Source organism: Urocampus carinirostris, chromosome 4, assembly GCF_059441175.1.
Source record: "Urocampus carinirostris isolate Australia breed hairy pipefish chromosome 4, RoL_Ucar_1.0, whole genome shotgun sequence".
Lineage (NCBI taxonomy): Eukaryota > Metazoa > Chordata > Actinopteri > Syngnathiformes > Syngnathidae > Urocampus > Urocampus carinirostris.
The window spans coordinates 951,154-970,722 of NC_142352.1; the positions used below are offsets into that span (position 1 = coordinate 951,154).

The following is a 19,569-nucleotide window of genomic DNA, read 5'->3' on the forward strand; positions in this document are numbered from 1 at the left end:
ATACTAACGAGTCATACTAACGGATATATGCTAACAAGTCAGGCTAGTGGCTGTATGCTAATGAGTTATGCTAACGGATACCTGCTAAAGGTTACATGTTAGAGAGTCATGCTAACGGCTGTATGCTAACGAGTCACCCTAACGGCTACATACTAACAAGAAATACTAACGAACACATGGTAATGAGTCACGCTAAGTGCTAGATACTAACGAGTCATGCTAATGGCTACATTCTAACAAGTCATGCTAATGGCTGTATGCTAACGAGTCATGCCAATGGCTACATGCTAATGAGTCACGCTAATGGCTCCGTACTAATGAGTCATACTAACGGATACATGCTAATGAGTCACGCTAAGTGCTAGATGCTCACAACTAGAAAGGAACGAGTCATGCTAATGGATACATGCTAAGAAGTCATGCTAGTGGCTGTATGCTAATGAGTCACGCTAATGGCTACATACTAACGAGTCAATGCTAACGGATATATGGTAACAAGTCAGGCTAGTGGCTGAATGTTAATGAGTTATGCTAACGGCTACCTGCTAAAGGTTACGTGTTAGAGAGTCATGCTAACGGCTGTATGCTAACGAGTCACCCTAACGGCTACATACTAACAAGAAATACTAACAGATACATGCCAATGAGTAACGATAACTGCTAGATGCTCACAATTAAAAGCTAACGAGTTATGCTAATGGCTACAAGCAAACAAGCCATGCTATTGGCTGTATGCTAATGAGTCATGCTAAGGGCTACATGCTAACGAGTAGATGTTAACATGCAATTTTTCCTTATCAATCATCTTATTGTTTATCTTTATTTGTGTTTGTCATTTGGTTGTAAATTTGTTGAGTATTTGGTCACGTATTCCCTGGCGTAAGTCAGCCAATAGGTGTCAAGCTCAGCCAGCCGGACCCGCCCCCTCATTTGTATAACTCTTTGTAGTGTCAAAATACACCCAGAAATAAATAACAGAAATAATAAATGACATAATACATGACGAAATACACAGACGGTGACAGATGGCGGGCGGGGACCGGCGCGCTAAGCCTGCCTGCGGAACTCGAGCCTCCCCACGGACCCAAACGCGTTTCTCGACTTTCCGAGGCGGCTGCCGTCCGGCGTCCTTGCGCCGTGGGGGTGCAAACTTTTGCAAAGGGGATTCTATCGTCGACGACATCCTCCCGAGGATGCGAAGCCGCGGGTTCGGCATCCGGATCTGTCGGACGACCCACCTGCGTGTTCTTCTTGCCGTAGATGGTAAAACAGCCCATGGACTCGGCGTCCCTGGGGGCGGAGCCTCTGCCGGGACCCTCCAGGCGGAGTCGCACCGATAGGGGCAACTCCGAGTACAACTGGTAGGACAGATTCCGCAGAATGCACACGGAGTTCTCCAAGCCCTGAGGGAAAAACGGATTGGGATGGGAGCAGGGGGAGATGAGACCTGACCGGACAAATCCTGACAGGACGAGATATGAAGAGAGAAAACAAGACCAAACTGGGCAAGACTAGATAAGATCGGACAAAACCAGAATTGACAAGACTAGACAAGACCAGAAGAGAAAAGACCAGACTACATAAAACTAATAGAGAGAGACAAAACCAGACTAAATAAGACCAGAAGAGATGAGACAAGACCGGAGTACACAAAAGCAGACAAGACCAGAAGAGGAGAGACCAGACTGGACGAAACAAGTAAAGAAGACACAACACCAAGATGAGAAAAGAAGATGAGAGACCAGACTACATGAAACCAGAACAGAAAAGAGACAAGACGAGAGCAAAAACAGGCCAATTAGACGAGACCAGACTAAGTAAAATCAGATAAGACAAAACCAGTAGAGGAGAGACCAGACTAGACCAAAAGAAAAAAGATGAGACCTGAACCTGACTAGATCAGACCAGAAGAGACGAGACAAGACCAGACTAGACAAAACCAGCCGAGATCAGATGAGACCAGGATAGAGGAGATTAGACAAGACCAGAAGAGAAGGGACCAGACCATATAAAACCAGTAGAGAAGAAATAGAACCAAACAAGAGAAAACAAGACCAGACTAGACAAGAGCGGGATAGATCAGACGAGAACCAGGATAGAGAAATCTAGACAAGACCAGAAAAGGAGAGACCAGACTGGACAAAACCAGTAGAGAAGACACAACACCAGACTAGTAGATATCAGAGAAGACAAGAAAAGAAGATGAGAGACCAGACTACATGAAACTGGAACGAGAGCAAATACAGGCAAATTAGACGAGACCAGACTAAGTAAAATCAGATTAGACAAAACCAGTAGAGGAGAGAGCAGACTAGACCAGAAAAAAAGAGATAAGACCTGACTAGATCAACCAGAAGACACAAGACCAGACTAGACAAAACCAGACGAGAACAGACGAGACCAGGATAGAGGAGACTAGACAAGACCAGAAGAGAACAGACCAGACTACATAAAACCAGTAGAGAAGAAACAAAACCAGACTAGCGCAAACAAGACCAGACAAGACAAGACTAGAATAGACCAGACGAGACCAGAGTAGACAAGTCTCGACAAGACCTCAAAAGATGAGACCAGACTGGACAAGACCAATAGAGAAGAGATACGACTAGACAAGATAAGACGAGAAGCTGTTTCGGCTACCTTATCGTCCATACTGATGTCTTGCTGCACGTAAGACACGAGCGAGTCCACCAGTCCCGGCGCGTCCCTCATCTTCTCTCTCGTCCTCTGGTTGACCGAACTCAAGTTTCTGCACGAGCAAAAGTTGACGAGACCGGCAGGGCGGCGAAGGCCAAGTAGGATTAGAGACGCTCGGTGTTACCTGAGACAACCGCTGGTGTTGTTGAAGATGTCCTTCTCCGAGGGACTGAGCGGGACGCTAGCGCATAGCGGGATCAGGACTTTAGCGCCGAGTTCCGACAAGGCTTCCCGGCACAGCTTTTCCTTCAGGTTGTCCCTGGATGACAGATTCCACAGCACGCCTGCCGGTGCCAACAAAGATAACGTTAGCAGCATGACGGTCAAATCAAGTCATGGTTATTTGTAGAGCCCTTAATCGCTAGGATGCTAGCAGAACTTTTGCAGCAGGTCAGCAGATTGTTAGAAACATGCTAGCGTCAGGTTAGCAGCGGGTTTGTGACATGCTCGCAGCACATTAGCAGTAGGTGTGCTCTTGCTGCTAACATAATGTTAGGTAGGCTAGCGATTTTTTAGCAACATGCTTGGGACACATTAACAGAAAGCAGCAGGCTAGTGGCATGTTAATGGTATGCTAGGAGAAAGTTAGTTGCAAATTAGCAGCATGCTAACGTCCGATGGAGGTTAGCATCATGTCAGTGGCGTACGAGCAGCCTGTTCCAGCAGGTTAGTAGCATGCCAGCAGCTCATTAGCAGTAGGTGTGCAACAGGCTATAGCTGCTAGCATAATGTTCGTGGTAGGCTAGTGTTAGCAAAATGCTTGCGACACATCTACAGAGCGGCATGTTAGTTGCATTTTATAGCATGCTAGCGGAACAATTGTGGCAGGTTGGCCGTATGTTAGTGGCATGTTAGCAGAAAGTTAGTTGCAAGTTGGAAACATGCTAGCGTCAGGTTAGCAGCAGGTTTGTGACATGCTTTAGCATGTTAGCAGCATGTTAGTGGCATTCTATAGCATGCTAGCGGAATGTTTGTGGCAGGTTAGCCGCATGTTAGAGGCATGCTAGGAGAAAGCTGCAAGTTAGCAGCATGCTAACGTCCGATGGAGGTTAGCGTCATGTTGGTGGTGTCCGAGCAGCGTTTTTAAGCAGGTTAGCAACATGCTAGCGTCAGGTTAGCAGCAGGTTTGTGACATGCTTGCAGCACATTAGCAGTAGGTGTGCTCTTGCTGCTAACATAATGTTAGGTAGGCTAGCGATTTGTTAGCAACATGCTTGGGACACATTAACAGAAAGCAGCAGGCTAGTGGCATGTTAATGGTATGCTAGGAGAAAGTTAGTTGCAAATTAGCAGCATGCTAACGTCCGATGGAGGTTAGCATCATGTCAGTGGCGTACGAGCAGCCTGTTCCAGCAGGTTAGTAGCATGCCAGCAGCTCATTAGCAGTAGGTGTGCAACAGGCTATAGCTGCTAGCATAATGTTCGTGGTAGGCTAGTGTTAGCAAAATGCTTGCGACACATCTACAGAGCGGCATGTTAGTTGCATTTTATAGCATGCTAGCGGAACAATTGTGGCAGGTTGGCCGTATGTTAGTGGCATGTTAGCAGAAAGTTAGTTGCAAGTTGGAAACATGCTAGCGTCAGGTTAGCAGCAGGTTTGTGACATGCTTTAGCATGTTAGCAGCATGTTAGTGGCATTCTATAGCATGCTAGCGGAATGTTTGTGGCAGGTTAGCCGCATGTTAGAGGCATGCTAGGAGAAAGCTGCAAGTTAGCAGCATGCTAACGTCCGATGGAGGTTAGCGTCATGTTGGTGGTGTCCGAGCAGCGTTTTTAAGCAGGTTAGCAACATGCTAGCGTCAGGTTAGCAGCAGGTTTGTGACATGCTTGCAGCACATTAGCAGTAGGTGTGCTCTTGCTGCTAACATAATGTTAGGTAGGCTAGCGATTTGTTAGCAACATGCTTGGGACACATTAACAGATAGCAGCAGGCTAGTGGCATGTTAATGGCATGCTAGGAGAAAGTTAGTTGCAAATTAGCAGCATGCTAACGTCCGATGGAGGTTAGCATCATGTCGGTGGCGTACGAGCAGCGTTTTTCAGCAGGTTAGCAGCATGCTAGCAGCACATTAGCAGTAGGTGTGCAACATGCTATAGCTGCTAGCATAATTTTCGCGGTGGGCTAGCGATTTGTTAGCAACAGATAGCAGCAGGTTAGCGGCATGTTAGTGGCATTTTATAGCATGCTAGCGGAACGTTTGTGGCAGGTTAGCGGTATGTTAGTGGCATGCTAGGAGAAAGTTAGTTGCAAGTTAGCAGCATGCTAGCGATTTGTTAGCAACATGCTTGGGACACATTAACAGATAGCAGCAGGCTAGCGGCATGTTAGTGGCATTTTATAGCATGCTACCGGAACGTTTGTGGTAGGTTAGCGGTATGTTAATGCCATGCTAGGAGAAAGTTAGTTGCAAATCAGCAGCATGCTAACGTCCGATGGAGGTTAGCATCATGTCGGTGGCGTACGAGCAGCGTGTTCCAGCAGGTTAGTAGCATGCTAGCAGCTCATTAGCAGTAGGTGTGGAACAGCCTATAGCTGCTAGCTAATATTCGCAGTGGGCTAGCGATTTGTTAGCAACAGATAGCAGCAGGTTAGCGGCATGTTAGTGGCATTTTATAGCATGCTAGCGGAACGTTTGTGGCAGGTTAGCGGTATGTTAGTGGCATGCTAGGAGAAAGTTAGTTGCAAGTTAGCAGCATGCTTGGGACACATTAACAGATAGCAGCAGGCTAGCGGCATGTTAGTGGCATTTTATAGCATGCTACCGGAACGTTTGTGGTAGGTTAGCGGTATGTTAATGGCATGGTAGGAGAAAGTTAGTTGCAAATTAGCAGCATGCTAACATCCGATGGAGGTTAGCATCATGTCGGTGGCGTACGAGCAGCGTGTTCCAGCAGGTTAGTAGCATGCTAGCAGCTCATTAGCAGTAGGTGTGCAACAGGCTATAGCTGCTAGCATAATGTTCGCGGTAGGCTAGTGATTTGTTAGCAAAATGCTTGCGACACATCTACAGATAGTGACAGGCTAGCGGCATGTTAGTGGCATTTTATAGCATGCTAGCGGAACATTTGTGGCAGGTTAGCGGTATGTTAGTGGCATGCTAGCAGAAAGTTAGTTGCAAGTTAGTAGTATGCTAGCGTCAGGTTAGCAGAAGGTTTGTGACATGCTTTAGCATGTTAGCGGCATGTTAGCGGCATGTTAGTGGCATTTTATAGCATGCTAGCGGAATGTTTGTGGCAGGTTAGCAGTATGTTAGTGTCATGCTAGGAGAAGGCTGCAAGTTAGCAGCATGCTATCGTCCGATGGAGGTTAGGGGCCGGTCACACAGCAGTTTGCGGCTGAATCACGGCCAGAAATTTCTGCCTGTGAGGCGGACGCTATTGGACGCTTTGAGATCGCCATATAGACGAGATACAGCAGTGCTTTACTCGCGGTCGGAAATTCACACGCGGTTGGCCGCGCCAAAAAGTTTTGAGCTGCTCAAAACTTTGAGCACGTGTTAACCGCGGGCGGCACACGAGGTAATGACGCGGAAATGACGCGGAAATGACGCGGAACGGCGTGCTCTGGCCGCGGCCAGGGCGTGGTTACACATGGGTAGGACGGGAAATTTCAGCGGGTCATCGTGGGTGGAGCACGGTAATAGCATGTTCTGCGCCTGTATCGTGGTGTTATTACGTGAAATTAGCGTGTTACGCGTGTGACGGTCAAACGCCTTTCTCCGCGTATATACGGCGCGATTTGCCGAGCGCACGTCAGTTGTGCTCGAGACGTCAAGGGGTGAACATAGATCTCCGTCACCGTAGTGACCTCGTCTTAATCCATTTTTATTTCTTGACATTTCTTTTCATTTCATAACAAGATCATAAAATCAAAATGAAAAACGATTACAATAATAACATATTGGCTTCTTCGGTGCCATAGCTTGAAATCTTGATCTTCACTGTGTCTTGAGCGGTTATGATTTCTACAGCCCGGTGTTATCCGAGAAATGCATCCCTGCCGAGATTTGCATCCCCTCGCTACTACAACCACTTTGACCTCGTTTTATCTCACTTTTAGGGAATGTAATGGCGAACATATCACCAAAATCACTTCGTCTTGCATTTGTTGGGAATGTAATACAACTTAAACCATTCCGTCTTTGTTTTTGTTGTGAACGTCATCGAACGGTAAATCCCCCCCCCTCGCGTGAACGCGCATTCTGCTGCGCTTCCAACAAAAGCGATCGTATTCTATATAAAACGCTTATTAAAACAATAAAGCGAGCTAATTATAACAATTGGGAGATCCTAGTCTATATAACGCGTTTATTTAAACAATAAAGCACGATCGTATTCTACAAAATGCGTTTGTTAACGCGGATGAAAAAGTCACCAACGTCAATGCACGCTTCCAACAAAAGCGATCCCAGCAGAATGCGCGTTCACGCGAGGGGGGGGGGGGGGGGGGGGTTTGCGTAGGAGTCGGATTTGGGCACAACACCGGCTCGGGAGCTTTTATACCCGTGGTCCACACGAGAAAATGACGCGGAAATGACGCGATGAGGAAGCGGAACAGTCGCCGGCGTCTGTTTTGCGGGCATACCACTGATGAACAGCGGGTTGGCCAATTTTGCGCATTTTCCATCGCGGGCAACCACGGGCAAAAAAACCCCGCAAAATTTTAGCCGTGATTCAGCCGCAAACGGCTGTGTGACCGGCCCCTTAGCGTCATGTCGGTGGCGTCCGAGCAGCGTTTTTCAGCAGGGTAGCAGCATGCTAGCAGCACATTAGCAATTGGTGTGCAACATGCTATAGCTGCTAGCATAATGTTCGCGGTAGGCTATCGATTTTTTTAGCAACATGCGTGCAACACATGAACAGGTAGCAGCAGGCTAGCGTTATCTTAGTGGCATTTAATAGCAGGGTAGCAAAACGTTTGTGGCAGGTTAGCGGCATGTTAGTGGCGTTTCATAGCATGCTAGCGGAACGTTTGTGGCAGGTTAGCGGCATGTTAGTGGCATTTCATAGCATGCTAGCGGTGTGTTTGTGGCAGGTTAGCGTTATCTTAGTGGCATTTAATAGCAGGGTAGCAAAACGTTTGTGGCAGGTTAGCGGCATGTTAGTGGCATTTCATAGCATGCTAGCGGAACGTTTGTGGCAGGTTAGCGGTACGTTAATGGCATGCTAGGAGAAAGTTAGTTGCAAATTAGCAGCATGCTAACGTCCAATGGAGGTTAGTGTCATGTCGGTGGTGTCCAAGAAGCGCGTTTCAGCAGGTTAGCATCTCGCTAAGGCACGTTAGCAGCAAGTGAGCTGCAGGTTAGCGGCAAGGCTATTGAAGTTTCACCCGTGATGTTCTTGCGCAGCTCCTCGTCGGGTTCCTCCAAGGCGGCGACGAGTCGCGCCACGCCGCCGTTGTCCACGAGCGCGGCCTTGTTCTCCACGTTCTCGTAGATGAGATTTCGCGCGGCGCCGGTAGCGAAGCGCGCCACTTCCACGTTGTCGCTAGCGAATAGCGCCACCAGCGCCGGGAGGCCGTGCAGGAGGCGCACCTGGCCAGAAGGGCGGCGCTACGTCAACCAAAAGAGAAGGAGAAAGGCGCCTTGGAGGGTGGGCGGTACCTGGTTTTTGGCCTGGTTGCTATGGTAACTCTGGTGCTGGATGTAGGCGGCGCCCAAGATCTGAAGAGCCGCGTCCGGTTCCGACAAATAGCGGACGGCCGTGGGCGTGTCCAGGCCTTGCATCCTGAAAGTGCCGAAATCGAGGTTTTTTTCCCATAAGTCATTGGGGAAATCCGCGTCTTCCCAACTGAGAGGGAGTCAAAGAGAGAGAGAGAACAAACGAGAGGGACGGAATAGGCGAGCAAACGAACGAACAAACAAAATAGAGAGCGTACGGACGGACTGACAAAGGAGAGAGAAAACAAGCAAACGAGGAAAAAAGAGAGGACAAATGAAATAAAACGAACGAAAGAGAGAAAAGAAACCAGAGAGAGCGAGAGAAAGAGAGAGAGGGAGAAAGAGAGAGAGACGGACGAACAAACAAACGGAGAAAAGAGAAAACAAGCAAACGAGAGAAAACGAACGAACAAGAGAATACAAACCAGAGAGCAAGAGAAAGAGAGAGAGAAAAAGAGAAAGAGAGAAAGAGTGAGAGAAAGAGAGAGAGAGAGGGGGGGAACAACAGAGAGAGAGCAAACAAAGGAGAGGGAGAGCGAACAAATGAGAGAGAGAGAGACAGACAGAGAGAGAGAGAGAGAGACAGACAGACAGACAGAGAGAGAGAGAAAGCGAGAGAGAGAGAGAGAGAGAGCAAAAGAACCAGAAAGAATGAAGAAACAATAAAGAACAAACAAGAAAGCGAGCAAAGGAACAAACAAAAGAGAGAACAAATGAGAGAGAGAGAGAGAGAACAAAAGAACCAGAAAGAATGAACGAACAAAAAAGAACAAACAAGACAGCGAGCAAAGGAACAAACAAAAGAGAGAGAACGAATGAGAGAGAGAGAGACAGAGGGAACAACAGAGAGAGAGCAAACAAAGGAGAGAGAGAGAGAGCAAGCAAACAAAAGTGGGAATAAACAAGCGAAAGACAGAGTCCAAGCAAAAGAGAGACAGAAAGCGAGCCAACGAATAATAAAGAGAGAGAACAAAAGGTTCGGCGTGACGGCATGATGTAGGGGAGCGAACACAAACTCTACTCAGCAAGATGCACAGGAAGGCAGAGCAGGTGTCCACAGTACAGTATGAAATTTGCTATGATGTGAAATGGCCGATCGGCCTACGGGTTCTCGAGAGATGCCGGCCAATCGGCTTGAACCTCGGCTGTCCGAAGTCTTCCTCTGTGGTGCAATAAACATTTGCTTTGTTTGTTTAATTTGAATAAGAATAAAATTCCTCCACTGTGAAAGACTCATGACCAATTTTTGTAAACCTGATTCCTGCTATGGCTTCCGAAGGAGGCCCAACTCGCTATCGGGTTCCATTGGAAATGACTAGGTTTTGTGTTTTTGTGATAAATGGAATCCAATGGTAGTGTGTTTTGTATGTCCTTGGGTTGATGATATCAAACTTAGCGAGTGATATGTACTGTAGGCCAGAAAATACCGAAACCGGGCAGACGAGGTGGGACTTACCCCCCCAGCTGGTCGTTGCTGTGAACGGACGCCCCGTCCATGACGTCCAGTCCTTTTCCGACGCTCCTCACGCTTCGTAGCGACGCGGCCCGCTGGAGGGCCGCCGCCCTCTGCTGGCTGTGGCAAAAAGCCGCGTGGTAGCCCGAGGCCCGGTCGGCGCGGTGGACGTGCCACTGCGGGGCCTGCCGGACCCCCCAGCCGTCGGCCCGGGCCGGGGCCGGACCCCCCCAGCCGTCGGGCCGGGTTCCGCCCCAGCCGTCGACCCGGGCCCCGCCCCAGCCGTCCTGCCCGTAGACCACGTGCTGCTGGCGGTTGGCCATGCGGCTGATGGTGCGGTGGGCCGGGCCCTTGTAGGTGAAGTGGACGGGGGCCTCCTCCTCCGGCCAGTAGGGGCCCCGCAGGGTGCCGCTGAGGGTGCGCCGGAGGGCGGGTTCGGGTGGGGGCGGCACCAGGGGGCCCAGGTCGGCCTGGCACAGGGACTTGCTCCTGCGACTGCGGGCGCTGTGGCTCTGGAAGCTGCTCTGCGCCACGCTCGCACGGACCCTGGAGGAGGTCTCCACCACCGAGCGGGACGAAAAGTTGCCCGGGGGCAGGGTGGACACCTGGTGGCCGTAAAGGAAACAGTAAGTCCCTCTCCTCTTGTCAGTCTGTCTGTGAACCTCTGTTGATACAAGGCAAGTCCCGCCTGTCCCGTTTTTGCTCCCGTTTGTCTCCGCCTCCGACCTGTTTTGATCCCGACCACGTCTGCTCCCCTGTCCCAGCTCACGACCCATTTTTGATCTCGACTACATCTACTGTCCCGTCCTGGCTTACGATTTGTTTGCTCTCCCTGTCCCAGCTACCGACCTGTTTTCCGTCCCTGACACCGCCATCACTCGCTACGGAAGATCCACTTCACAATACAAGCGCGAGAGCGACTTGCTTCCTGCGTCTAGCAGGCACCAGATCGCGGACGCAGCCCTTCCTCTCTCTATCTCAATAAATTTGTGAAAAACGTTACGCGATTGGGTCTACCCTTTGTTCTGGACGTGATTTTCCTAAAAAATCATACGAGTGCCATGTTAGTGATGCGTTAAAATGGGAATACGACTTTGTAATTATTCCTGTCACGGTTACCATGGCGCCCAATTAGACCCGCCCGTGTGGCGCCGGCTGCAGCTGGTTGACAAATTGGCTCCATGTCAGTATTTAAACTCTGTCCTGTCAGTCCCCTTTGGTCGGTCCGCCTGCAAATCTGTTTCTTCACGGCAAGCCCTTGTTCGCCTTTTATGCTCCTCCCAATTTTGGCTAACCTGCATTGGCTCCCTGTTAGCCTAAGATGCGATTTTAAGGTTCTCCTACTACTATACAAAATCATACATGGACTTTCCCCCTCGTATCTTTCAGATCTGATCTGCCCTTATGTCCCGGCCCGAAGCCTTCGTTCCGAGAGCGCCGGTCTCCTGGTGATCCCAAGAGCCAAGAAGTGTTCCGCTGGTTCGAGAGCGTTCTCCATCCGGGCACCGGTGCCGTGGAATGCTCTTCCCCCTGATATCCGATCTGCAACCTCGGTGGAAATGTTTAAATCTAGGCTTAAAACTCACTTCTACTCTATAGCATACGAGTAACCTAATCTTCTTATATGTAATAACTTGTGAAGCCCTTAGAGACTAATTGTGATTAAGGGCTATACAAATAAAAATGACTTGACTTGACTTGACTTTGTCTCCCGGATTACGACCTGTTTTGATCTCAATCACGTCGGTTCTCCCGTCCCGGATAACGATCCGTTTTTGATCTCGACCACCTCTACTCTCCTCTCCTGACTTTCGACTTTTTCCGTTCCCGACACCGCCATCGCTCGCCACAGAAGTCCCACTTCACGTTCAGAGGGACCTGCCCCCTGCGACCACTGGATCGTGTGCGCAATCATTTCCCCTTCTTCCCAATAAAACTGTGAGAAACATCACGCGAGTGGGTCCTGTCTCCGTTCCTGTCCTGACACCTGGTTCCATACTCCCTTCTCCTAAGTGAAATTCGTTTTTGTTGTTGAATAAACGCCCCCTGTTGGGGTTTGATCACATCCCCGTTTTCTTGTCTCATTGCGTCCCGCGTTTGGGTCTGTCTGAAATCCCGGGACGCATGACAACACTTTTGAGCCTTTACAAGCATTTCACCTGTCACAGTTGCCATGGTGCCCAATTGGCCCTGCCTATGTGTGTCACGGTTGCCATGGTGCCCAATTGGCCCCGCCCGTGGGGTGCCAGCTGCGGCTCATTGACAGATTGGCTTTACTTCTATTGAAGCTCAGTGCCCTCACTCTCCCTTGGTCAGTCTGTCAACAAACCTCTGCCCCGCAATACGTTGGTTCTGACTCGGTTTCCTGTTCGTATTTCCTGTCCAGTATTGTTCCTATTTGATTTGTCCTGTTTTTAACAGTTTCCAGTTTTGTTTCTGTTTATTTTTGCCATGTTTATTATTCTCTCCAGTTTTCGTTCCCGTCTAGTTTCTCCTGTTTATTTTTGTTACCCTGATTCGTTATCGATCTCGTCGGTTTCTGGCTTCCTGTCCTTCCACGCCGGACCGGCTGCCTAACGTGCATGACTCCCCATTTCCCGTAAAATAAAGGCTTGTGTGGGAACGTCACGCGTTTGGGTCCTGATCCTCTTCGGGTTCTGACACTCACCCAAAATTTAACCCTGCTCTAAAGCGGAATTTTATTTTGTTCTCTTTTGTTTTGTGAGGAAATGCGGGACGCCTTTTGCCCCGGGCCCATCAGAAGCGAGTCCCCGGCATCCTGTTTGCCGTCCCGGCCCCTCTGCCCCCCGTTTCATTGTTCCCGCTCGACTCCTGCTTCCACGTTCCTACTTTGGAAAGCCCCCAGAAGGAAAAGCCAGGAGTCTTAGGAGCAAATACCCGGACCGGTTGCCACGATGTCAGGATGACGTCACGGCATCCTATTCAAATGAGCTCACCGCCATGGCTCGGTTGCTTGGAGGGTAGATCATGGATCGGGAGCTGAAGCCTCTAGGGGGCGCATACTCGAACCCTGCCAGAAAAAAGGAAAAACTGTATTGAGGAATGTACCACTTGACCTAAAAATATAACACAGAGTACGGGGGAGGGTTATAAACAAGATACTGAAAAATCTCGCTGATTGCAAAACATTGGGTGCAAAGGAAATAGAACCTAGGTCCCGGCGGCAGTGAGAGCACCGAATCCTAACCACTAGACCGCCAGTGAAATGTACGAAAGAACACGGAACAATACAGACTACGGAAGCTCAAAGTGCCCAAAAGAAATCATTTTTCTTTTCGTTTCTTTGACCTTTCACAAGGTTTTTGGTTTGATAGCAAGATGGCCGACAATCATGTCAGCTCTCTGTAGGTAAACTTCATGTTACGTCGAATGGATTCGTTTTTCAAAAAAGCACAGTCATATGATATTATGTCCCTATTTATACCCACTCCTATCTGTCACCAGTCAGTCCGTCTGCAAACCTCAGTTTACTCCGGGCAAGCCTTTTTCGACCCTGATTCCCACCTGTTTTTTGCTCCTGTCTGTCACCTGGCTTCGACCTGTTCTTTTGTCCCCGACCACGTCTACTCTTCTTTCCTGGCTTTTCGACTCGTTTCCGACCCGGAACACGTTTTTGCTCTCCCTCCCCGGCTACTGATCCCTTTTTCCGTTCCCGACACCGCCATTGCTCGCCACGGAAGTCCCACTCCGGATCGTGGGGATCGCGACCCTTTCTCTTTCTTCCAATGAAACTTGCGAGAAACGCAACGCAAGTGGGTCCTGTCTCCGTTCCAGTGGAGCAAAAACACAGGCAAAAATGGAGATTCACAGGGCTTGGCAAAACAAGAGCAACAACACAGGAAAAACAGAGATTCTCAGGGCCTGACGTGTAAAATCGGAGGTTTGCAGACGGACCGACAAAAGGGGACTCACAGGACAGCGTTTAAGTAGTCACAGGGAGCAATCTGTCAATGAGTTTCAGCTGGTGTCCGTGGGCAAGGCCAATTGGACGCCATGGCAACCGTGACAGAAGCTGGCGCCACACGGCAGGGGCCAATTGGGCGCCATGGCAACCGTGACACCCTGCCCACTGCCCGAAGATAGCTGGGATGGGCTCCGGCACCCCCGCGGCCCTACTGAGGATAATCGGTGCAGATAATGGACAGATGGATGGATAGTCAAATCTTAAAATATATTTGCAGCTTGGTGGTTAGCACAGCCCCACGGTGCGGAGGTTCAGGGTTCAAAACTAGCTACCACAGCCTCCCCTTGTGGGTTTGCATGATCTCCCCGTGCCTGCGTGGGTTTCCTTCAGGCACTCTGGTTTCCCCCCACATCCAAAAACATGCATGTCAGGATAATTGGCTGGTCCAAATTGTCCCCAAGTGTGAATGAGCGAGAGAATTGTCTGTCCCTGTGTCCCCTGCCCACTGTCCAAAGATAAGTGAAATGGGCTCCGGCAAACCCGCGACCCTACTGAGGATAAGCGGTGCAGATAATGGACGGATGGATGGATAGTCAAATCTTAAAATATATTTGCTGCTTGGTGGTTAGCTAGCACAGCCCGACAGTACGCAGGTTCAGGGTTCAAAACTAGCTACCACAGCCTCTCCTTGTGGAGTTTGCATGTTCTCCCCATGCCGGCGTGGGTTTCCTCCAGGCACTCTGGTTTCCTCCCACATCCAAAAACATGCATGTCAGGTTAATTGGCTGGTCCAAATTGTCCCCAAGTGTGAATGAGCGAGAGAATTGTCTGTCCCTGTGTCCTTTGCCCACTGTCCAAAGATAAGTGAAATGGGCTCCAGCAAACCCGCGACCCTACTGAGGATAAGCGGTGCAGATAATGGATGGATGGATGGATAGTCAAATCTTGAAATATATTTTACATGATCAAGTCTGGCAGCTTGGTGGTTAGCACAGCCCCACGGTGCGGAGGTTCAGGGTTCAAAACTAGCTACCACAGCCTCCCCTTGTGGAGTTTGCATGTTCTCCCTGTGCTTGCGTGGGTTTTCTCCAGGCACTCTGGTTTCCTCCCACATACAAAAACATGCATGTCAGGTTAATTGGCTGGTCCAAATTGTCCCTAAGTGTGAATGAGCGAGAGAATTGTCTGTCCCTGTGTGCCCTGCGACTAGTTGAGGGTGTCCCCTGCCCACTGTCCAAAGATAACTGATAGGGGCTCCAGTACCCCCGTGACCCTACTGATGATAAGCCATGCAGATAATGGATGGATGTTTGTTTTCATTTTTTGACAGATCTTATTTTGGTCCAGTTGAAATCTCCATCCATCCATCCAGGAGGAAACCCACGCAAGCACGGGGAGAACATGCAAACTCCACACAGGGGGTTCGATCTCATGACCTCAGAACTGTGCCGCACACGCGCTAACCACTGCCCCACCGTGCTGCGCCAGTTGAAAACTCTCCATCTGAAAAACAGAACTCTTCAGTTTTCGTAAACCAAAACGATGACTTCAGGACTTCGTCTCAGTCAAACTGGAAGAGAGCAACCTAATACCAAAGAACTTTTATGCTCCATTTAAAAGTATTTTGATTTTAAAAATGACTTTTTGAAACATTTCAAGAAATATCCCAAAATTCATGCATTCCAAGGCCTTATTTTTACCATAACGAATTTAATGCCTTTTAAGACTTTTCAAGGACCCCCCCCATTAATAACCCTCAAATAACTCTCGGGGTTCCTGACATTTCAAGGCCAGGAAGAGAAAAGCCTGGGAAATTCTCGTAAAACCGATTTTTTTTCCAGTCGGACATTTCCAGAGCTCCACACGAGCCCCCTGTGAGGGTCCTGGTGGGTCTTCAGTTTTTGGCTTCCCCGTCAGATCCTCACAAAGCCGGCTCTTATGGACGGAGACGAAGGTCAACGGACCTCACAGTTTGGAAGAAGGAGAAGGGGGGGAGATCGTAAAGGGTGAGTTGGCGGGTGGGGGGCGAGGGAGGGTCTCCGGGCCCCGTGCCAAGAAGGACCCTCACGTGCGGACAAAGGAATGCCGAAAAACCGTCAACCTATCTTCTCTTTTTTTCTCTCTCCCTTGTTCTCTCTCTCTCTCTTTCTTCAGATGTCTATTTTTCCTTCTTGTTTTCTTCCTTCTCTCTATTTCTTTCTATCTTCTCTTAAAACTATTAGCCTGGCCCCCGTAAGATTTTTCCGTCCATGTAAATGCCAACAGATAATAAAAAAATCCGCCTAAAAGCATTCCTGCATTGTTTGACAATCGTTGTTGTAATCAGTTCCTTTCACCACATTTTGTACAAATACAAACTCTGTTTTGGCCCCTAATCAGGGGTTCTCCATTTACCTCATGTTGAGTTTTTGAGTTTTTCCTTGCCCTCATGTGGGTTTTAGATCAGGGGATGCTGTCATAATAGTCTGTGGTTTACAATAATCTGTGGTCTGTGCAGCTCGTTGAGACTCTTTGTGATTAAGGGCCAAACAAATAAACTTGACTATAGGTTCATGAGTTTTTCCTTGCCCTCATGTAGGTTTTAGATCAGGGGAGGGTGTCATAATAGTCTGTGGTTTGCAATAGTCTTTGATCTGCGCAGCCCTTTGAGACTCTTTGTGATAACGGCCAAACAAATAAACATGACTTGATTTACGGGAATGGGAGGGGCTAAGGAGGGGGGCGGGGCCGTCCTTCAACTCCGAGAAATAGTGTAAATTTAACATCATACACCATAACAAATGACTGTGCGGAACATGGTAGAGTAGACCCCCAGGATGTGGCGACCCCGCCTTACAACGTTTTCGCTTTACAGTATGGGACAAATGTCTTTGAGGCCATTTTCCTCACCATGCATGTCATGATTACTGATTCCAATAGCCCTGATCGCTGATTGGTTCCCTGACTCTTTTTAAATCCCCATCTTCCAAGAGGGAAGACCGTCTGCAAACCTATGCTCTCAGCTAGGAGAACTTTTGTACTCTCCGACACCATCCTGCCCTGTTTTCTTCTGCCTGATACCTGTTGCCAACCTCTTTTCTGGACTCGTTACCGCCCTTGCTCCTCTGTCCCGGCCTTCAACCCGTTTCGCCCTGTTTCCTGCCTGATACCTGTTGCCGACCTGTTTCCGGACCCGTTTCTGTTTTTACTGAATACTGGAGACTGGCGCAGGATATCAGACAGGACGAGACAGGCGGGATTGATACCGGATACTGGAGACTGGAGTCAGATATTAAACAGGACAAGACAGACGGGATCGATACCGGATACTGGAGACTGGTGTAGGATATCAGACAAGATGCGACAGGCGGAATTGAGACCGGAGACCAATACTGGAGACTGGAGTCAGATATCAGACAGGACAAGACAGACGGGATCGATACCGGATACTGGAGACTGGTGTAGGATATCAGACAAGATGCGACAGGCGGAATTGAGACCGGATACCAATACTGGAGACTGGAGTCAGATATCAGAGAGGACAAGATAGACAGGATCGATACTAAATGCTGGAGACCAATACTGGAGACTGGAGTCAGATATCAGACAGGACGAGACAGACGGGATCGATACCGGATACTGGAGACTGGCGCAGGTTATCGGACAGGATGAGACAGGCGGAATCGATACCAGATACCGGAGACCAATACTGGAGACTGGAGTCAGATATCAGACAGGACAAGACAGACGAGATCGATACCGGACAGGATTCACAAGCAGGATACCGGGCAGAGTCAAAACACACGTCTTGCTGGCGCAGAGGTTCATTGACAGACTGACAAGGGGTGAGTGAGAGTACTGATCTTAAATAGGTGGGCCAAGGGAGGGCAATGGGCAATTGTGACACAAGTTAGCTGTCACAGCTGTTTGACTGACGGCCTACACCGGCCTATCACAGTCGCGCCCACCCAACACACGCTTACCTCTGATTGGTCAGCTAAAACCTGAACCGAGATCACTCAAATAACAAACTATAAAAAAACGCAGTGTCTTGCGATGACATCATCGCACCTTTTCTTAACGGCACCGGCCAAAAAAGGCAGAGTTAGCGAGCGGCACACAGAACCTCTTCTGTGACGACGCTCTCCAGGAGAGGGCGCTGTTTTCCAAAGTTTAAATCATGTCCATAGGATTAACCCTCCTGGTGTCTTCATCTTAGGCATTGTTTTTTTGTCACGGTTGCCACGGCGCCCGATTGGCGCCTTCTCTTCTCCCCAATAAAACTGTGAGTAACGTTATGCGAGTGGGTTCTGCCTCCTGTCCTGGTCTCTGACAGTTTTTGTGCTATTATAAGAAAGTTTTAGCGGAAACACGAACAAAAACATTTCTTGTTCATGAAATATCCTTCTAGGTTTTTTTTTAGGAATGTTGAAGGTCAAATACTCACAAAAATAGCGCCGAAAATACCTATTTTTTAGATGCAAAACTGGTGCGAAAAACGGCCATTGTTCCTCTGACACGGTCCAGGCCAAATCCTGTTCCCGTTTGACACCGGACGTCACTGAGATGAAGTGGACGTTCACAAATAGAACCTCCGATAAACCCTCAAGGGAAACTGCTATCTAGCGTAGCACAGCAACGTTAGCTTGTGCCCTCTACCCCAGATAATACATTTCAATAACTACATGTCGATTCAGTTTGAATCCTCCCCTCTGCATCCACCCGTTAACTCCACCGTACCAGCTCCACTCACCTCTCACCAAAGGGGAATCAAAAGTAGTTTTTCCTTCATTTTAATTTGACAAAACGAAAGTAAAACTTGCTATACACTATTTTGTAATATGAAAGTTTTTATGGAGGTTAGCATTTGCTAATTAGCTTTACTTTGTCATAATAAAAAAGATGGCCGTTTACCTTGAGTATCACGTCTAATCAATTATCCCCACATTGTATTCAACGACAATAACGATTATTCCGCCTTTGAATTCATACGCATGTGAAAGGAAAATGACTTTTTATATACCTGGGTGAATTATGACTTGAGCTGGTCTAATGGAGTCGCGGGTGGATGCTGAATGGAACTCACACGCCCTTGTAAGACTTAGTCGCTTTATCGGCCAGCTCGTTTTTAATTAGAATCCCGATTGTTGATCGGTGACAGCCACTCGTGTGCTTTCTTCGTGTTTATCAATCCTAACAAGCTCCTTTTTTTTGCTTCTCCCTTTTTCTATTTCTTTCTCCGGGGTGTGCACATTTACGCAACAAGAAGTGGCCGTGGCACGCCCGGGAAATGGACAATCGGTGGCAAGAGTAACAACCTTTCGTCCGGCGTGCCGCTTATCAGCCAGCTCCTCTTGTTGATTTAAGGCCGGCCAGAGGGCCTCTCCGACCTCCGCCTTTTATCTAGCGTGCTCACAAAAACACCGTTTGACGCTAGCCAGCCATCGTGTTGGAGACGCAACAGAGGAAAGAAGGAAAGGAAAAGAAAATGAAAGAAAGAAGAAAGAGGGACGACGAGAAAGACTGAGAAAAACAGAAAGAAAAAGTGAGACACTGCAAGAAAGAGGGAAAAAGGAAAAAGAAAGAAAGGAAAAGAAAATGAAAGAAAGAAGAAAGAGAGACAAGAAAGACTGAGAACAATAGAAAGAAAAAGTGAGACACTGCAAGAAAGAGAGGAAAAGGAAAAAGAAAGAAGGAAAAGAAAATGAAAGAAAAAAGGGAGACCATGAGAAAGACTGAGAAAAATAGAAAGAAAAAGTGAAACACTGCAAGAAACAGGGGGGAAAAAGAAGAAAGAAAGGAAAAGAAAATGAAAGGAAGAAGAAAGACGGACGACGAGAAAGACTGAGAAAAAC

General features: G+C 48.5%; 1 protein-coding gene across 1 annotated transcript in view; it reads right to left on the reverse strand.

Moving 5' to 3' along the window:
- LOC148366606 (plakophilin-3-like) overlaps positions 1–19,569 on the reverse strand; it is a 38,799-nt gene that overhangs the window by 17,985 nt on the left and 1,245 nt on the right. Inside the window, exons 2-8 of the mRNA XM_088333406.1 lie at positions 12,768–12,841; positions 9,814–10,415; positions 8,301–8,424; positions 8,027–8,231; positions 2,822–2,981; positions 2,641–2,749; positions 1,239–1,403 (exon numbers count right to left, since the gene is read on the reverse strand). Coding sequence (XP_088189532.1) covers positions 1,239–1,403; positions 2,641–2,749; positions 2,822–2,981; positions 8,027–8,231; positions 8,301–8,424; positions 9,814–10,415; positions 12,768–12,841 — 1,439 coding nt within the window. The remainder of the gene's footprint in view (positions 1–1,238; positions 1,404–2,640; positions 2,750–2,821; positions 2,982–8,026; positions 8,232–8,300; positions 8,425–9,813; positions 10,416–12,767; positions 12,842–19,569) is intronic.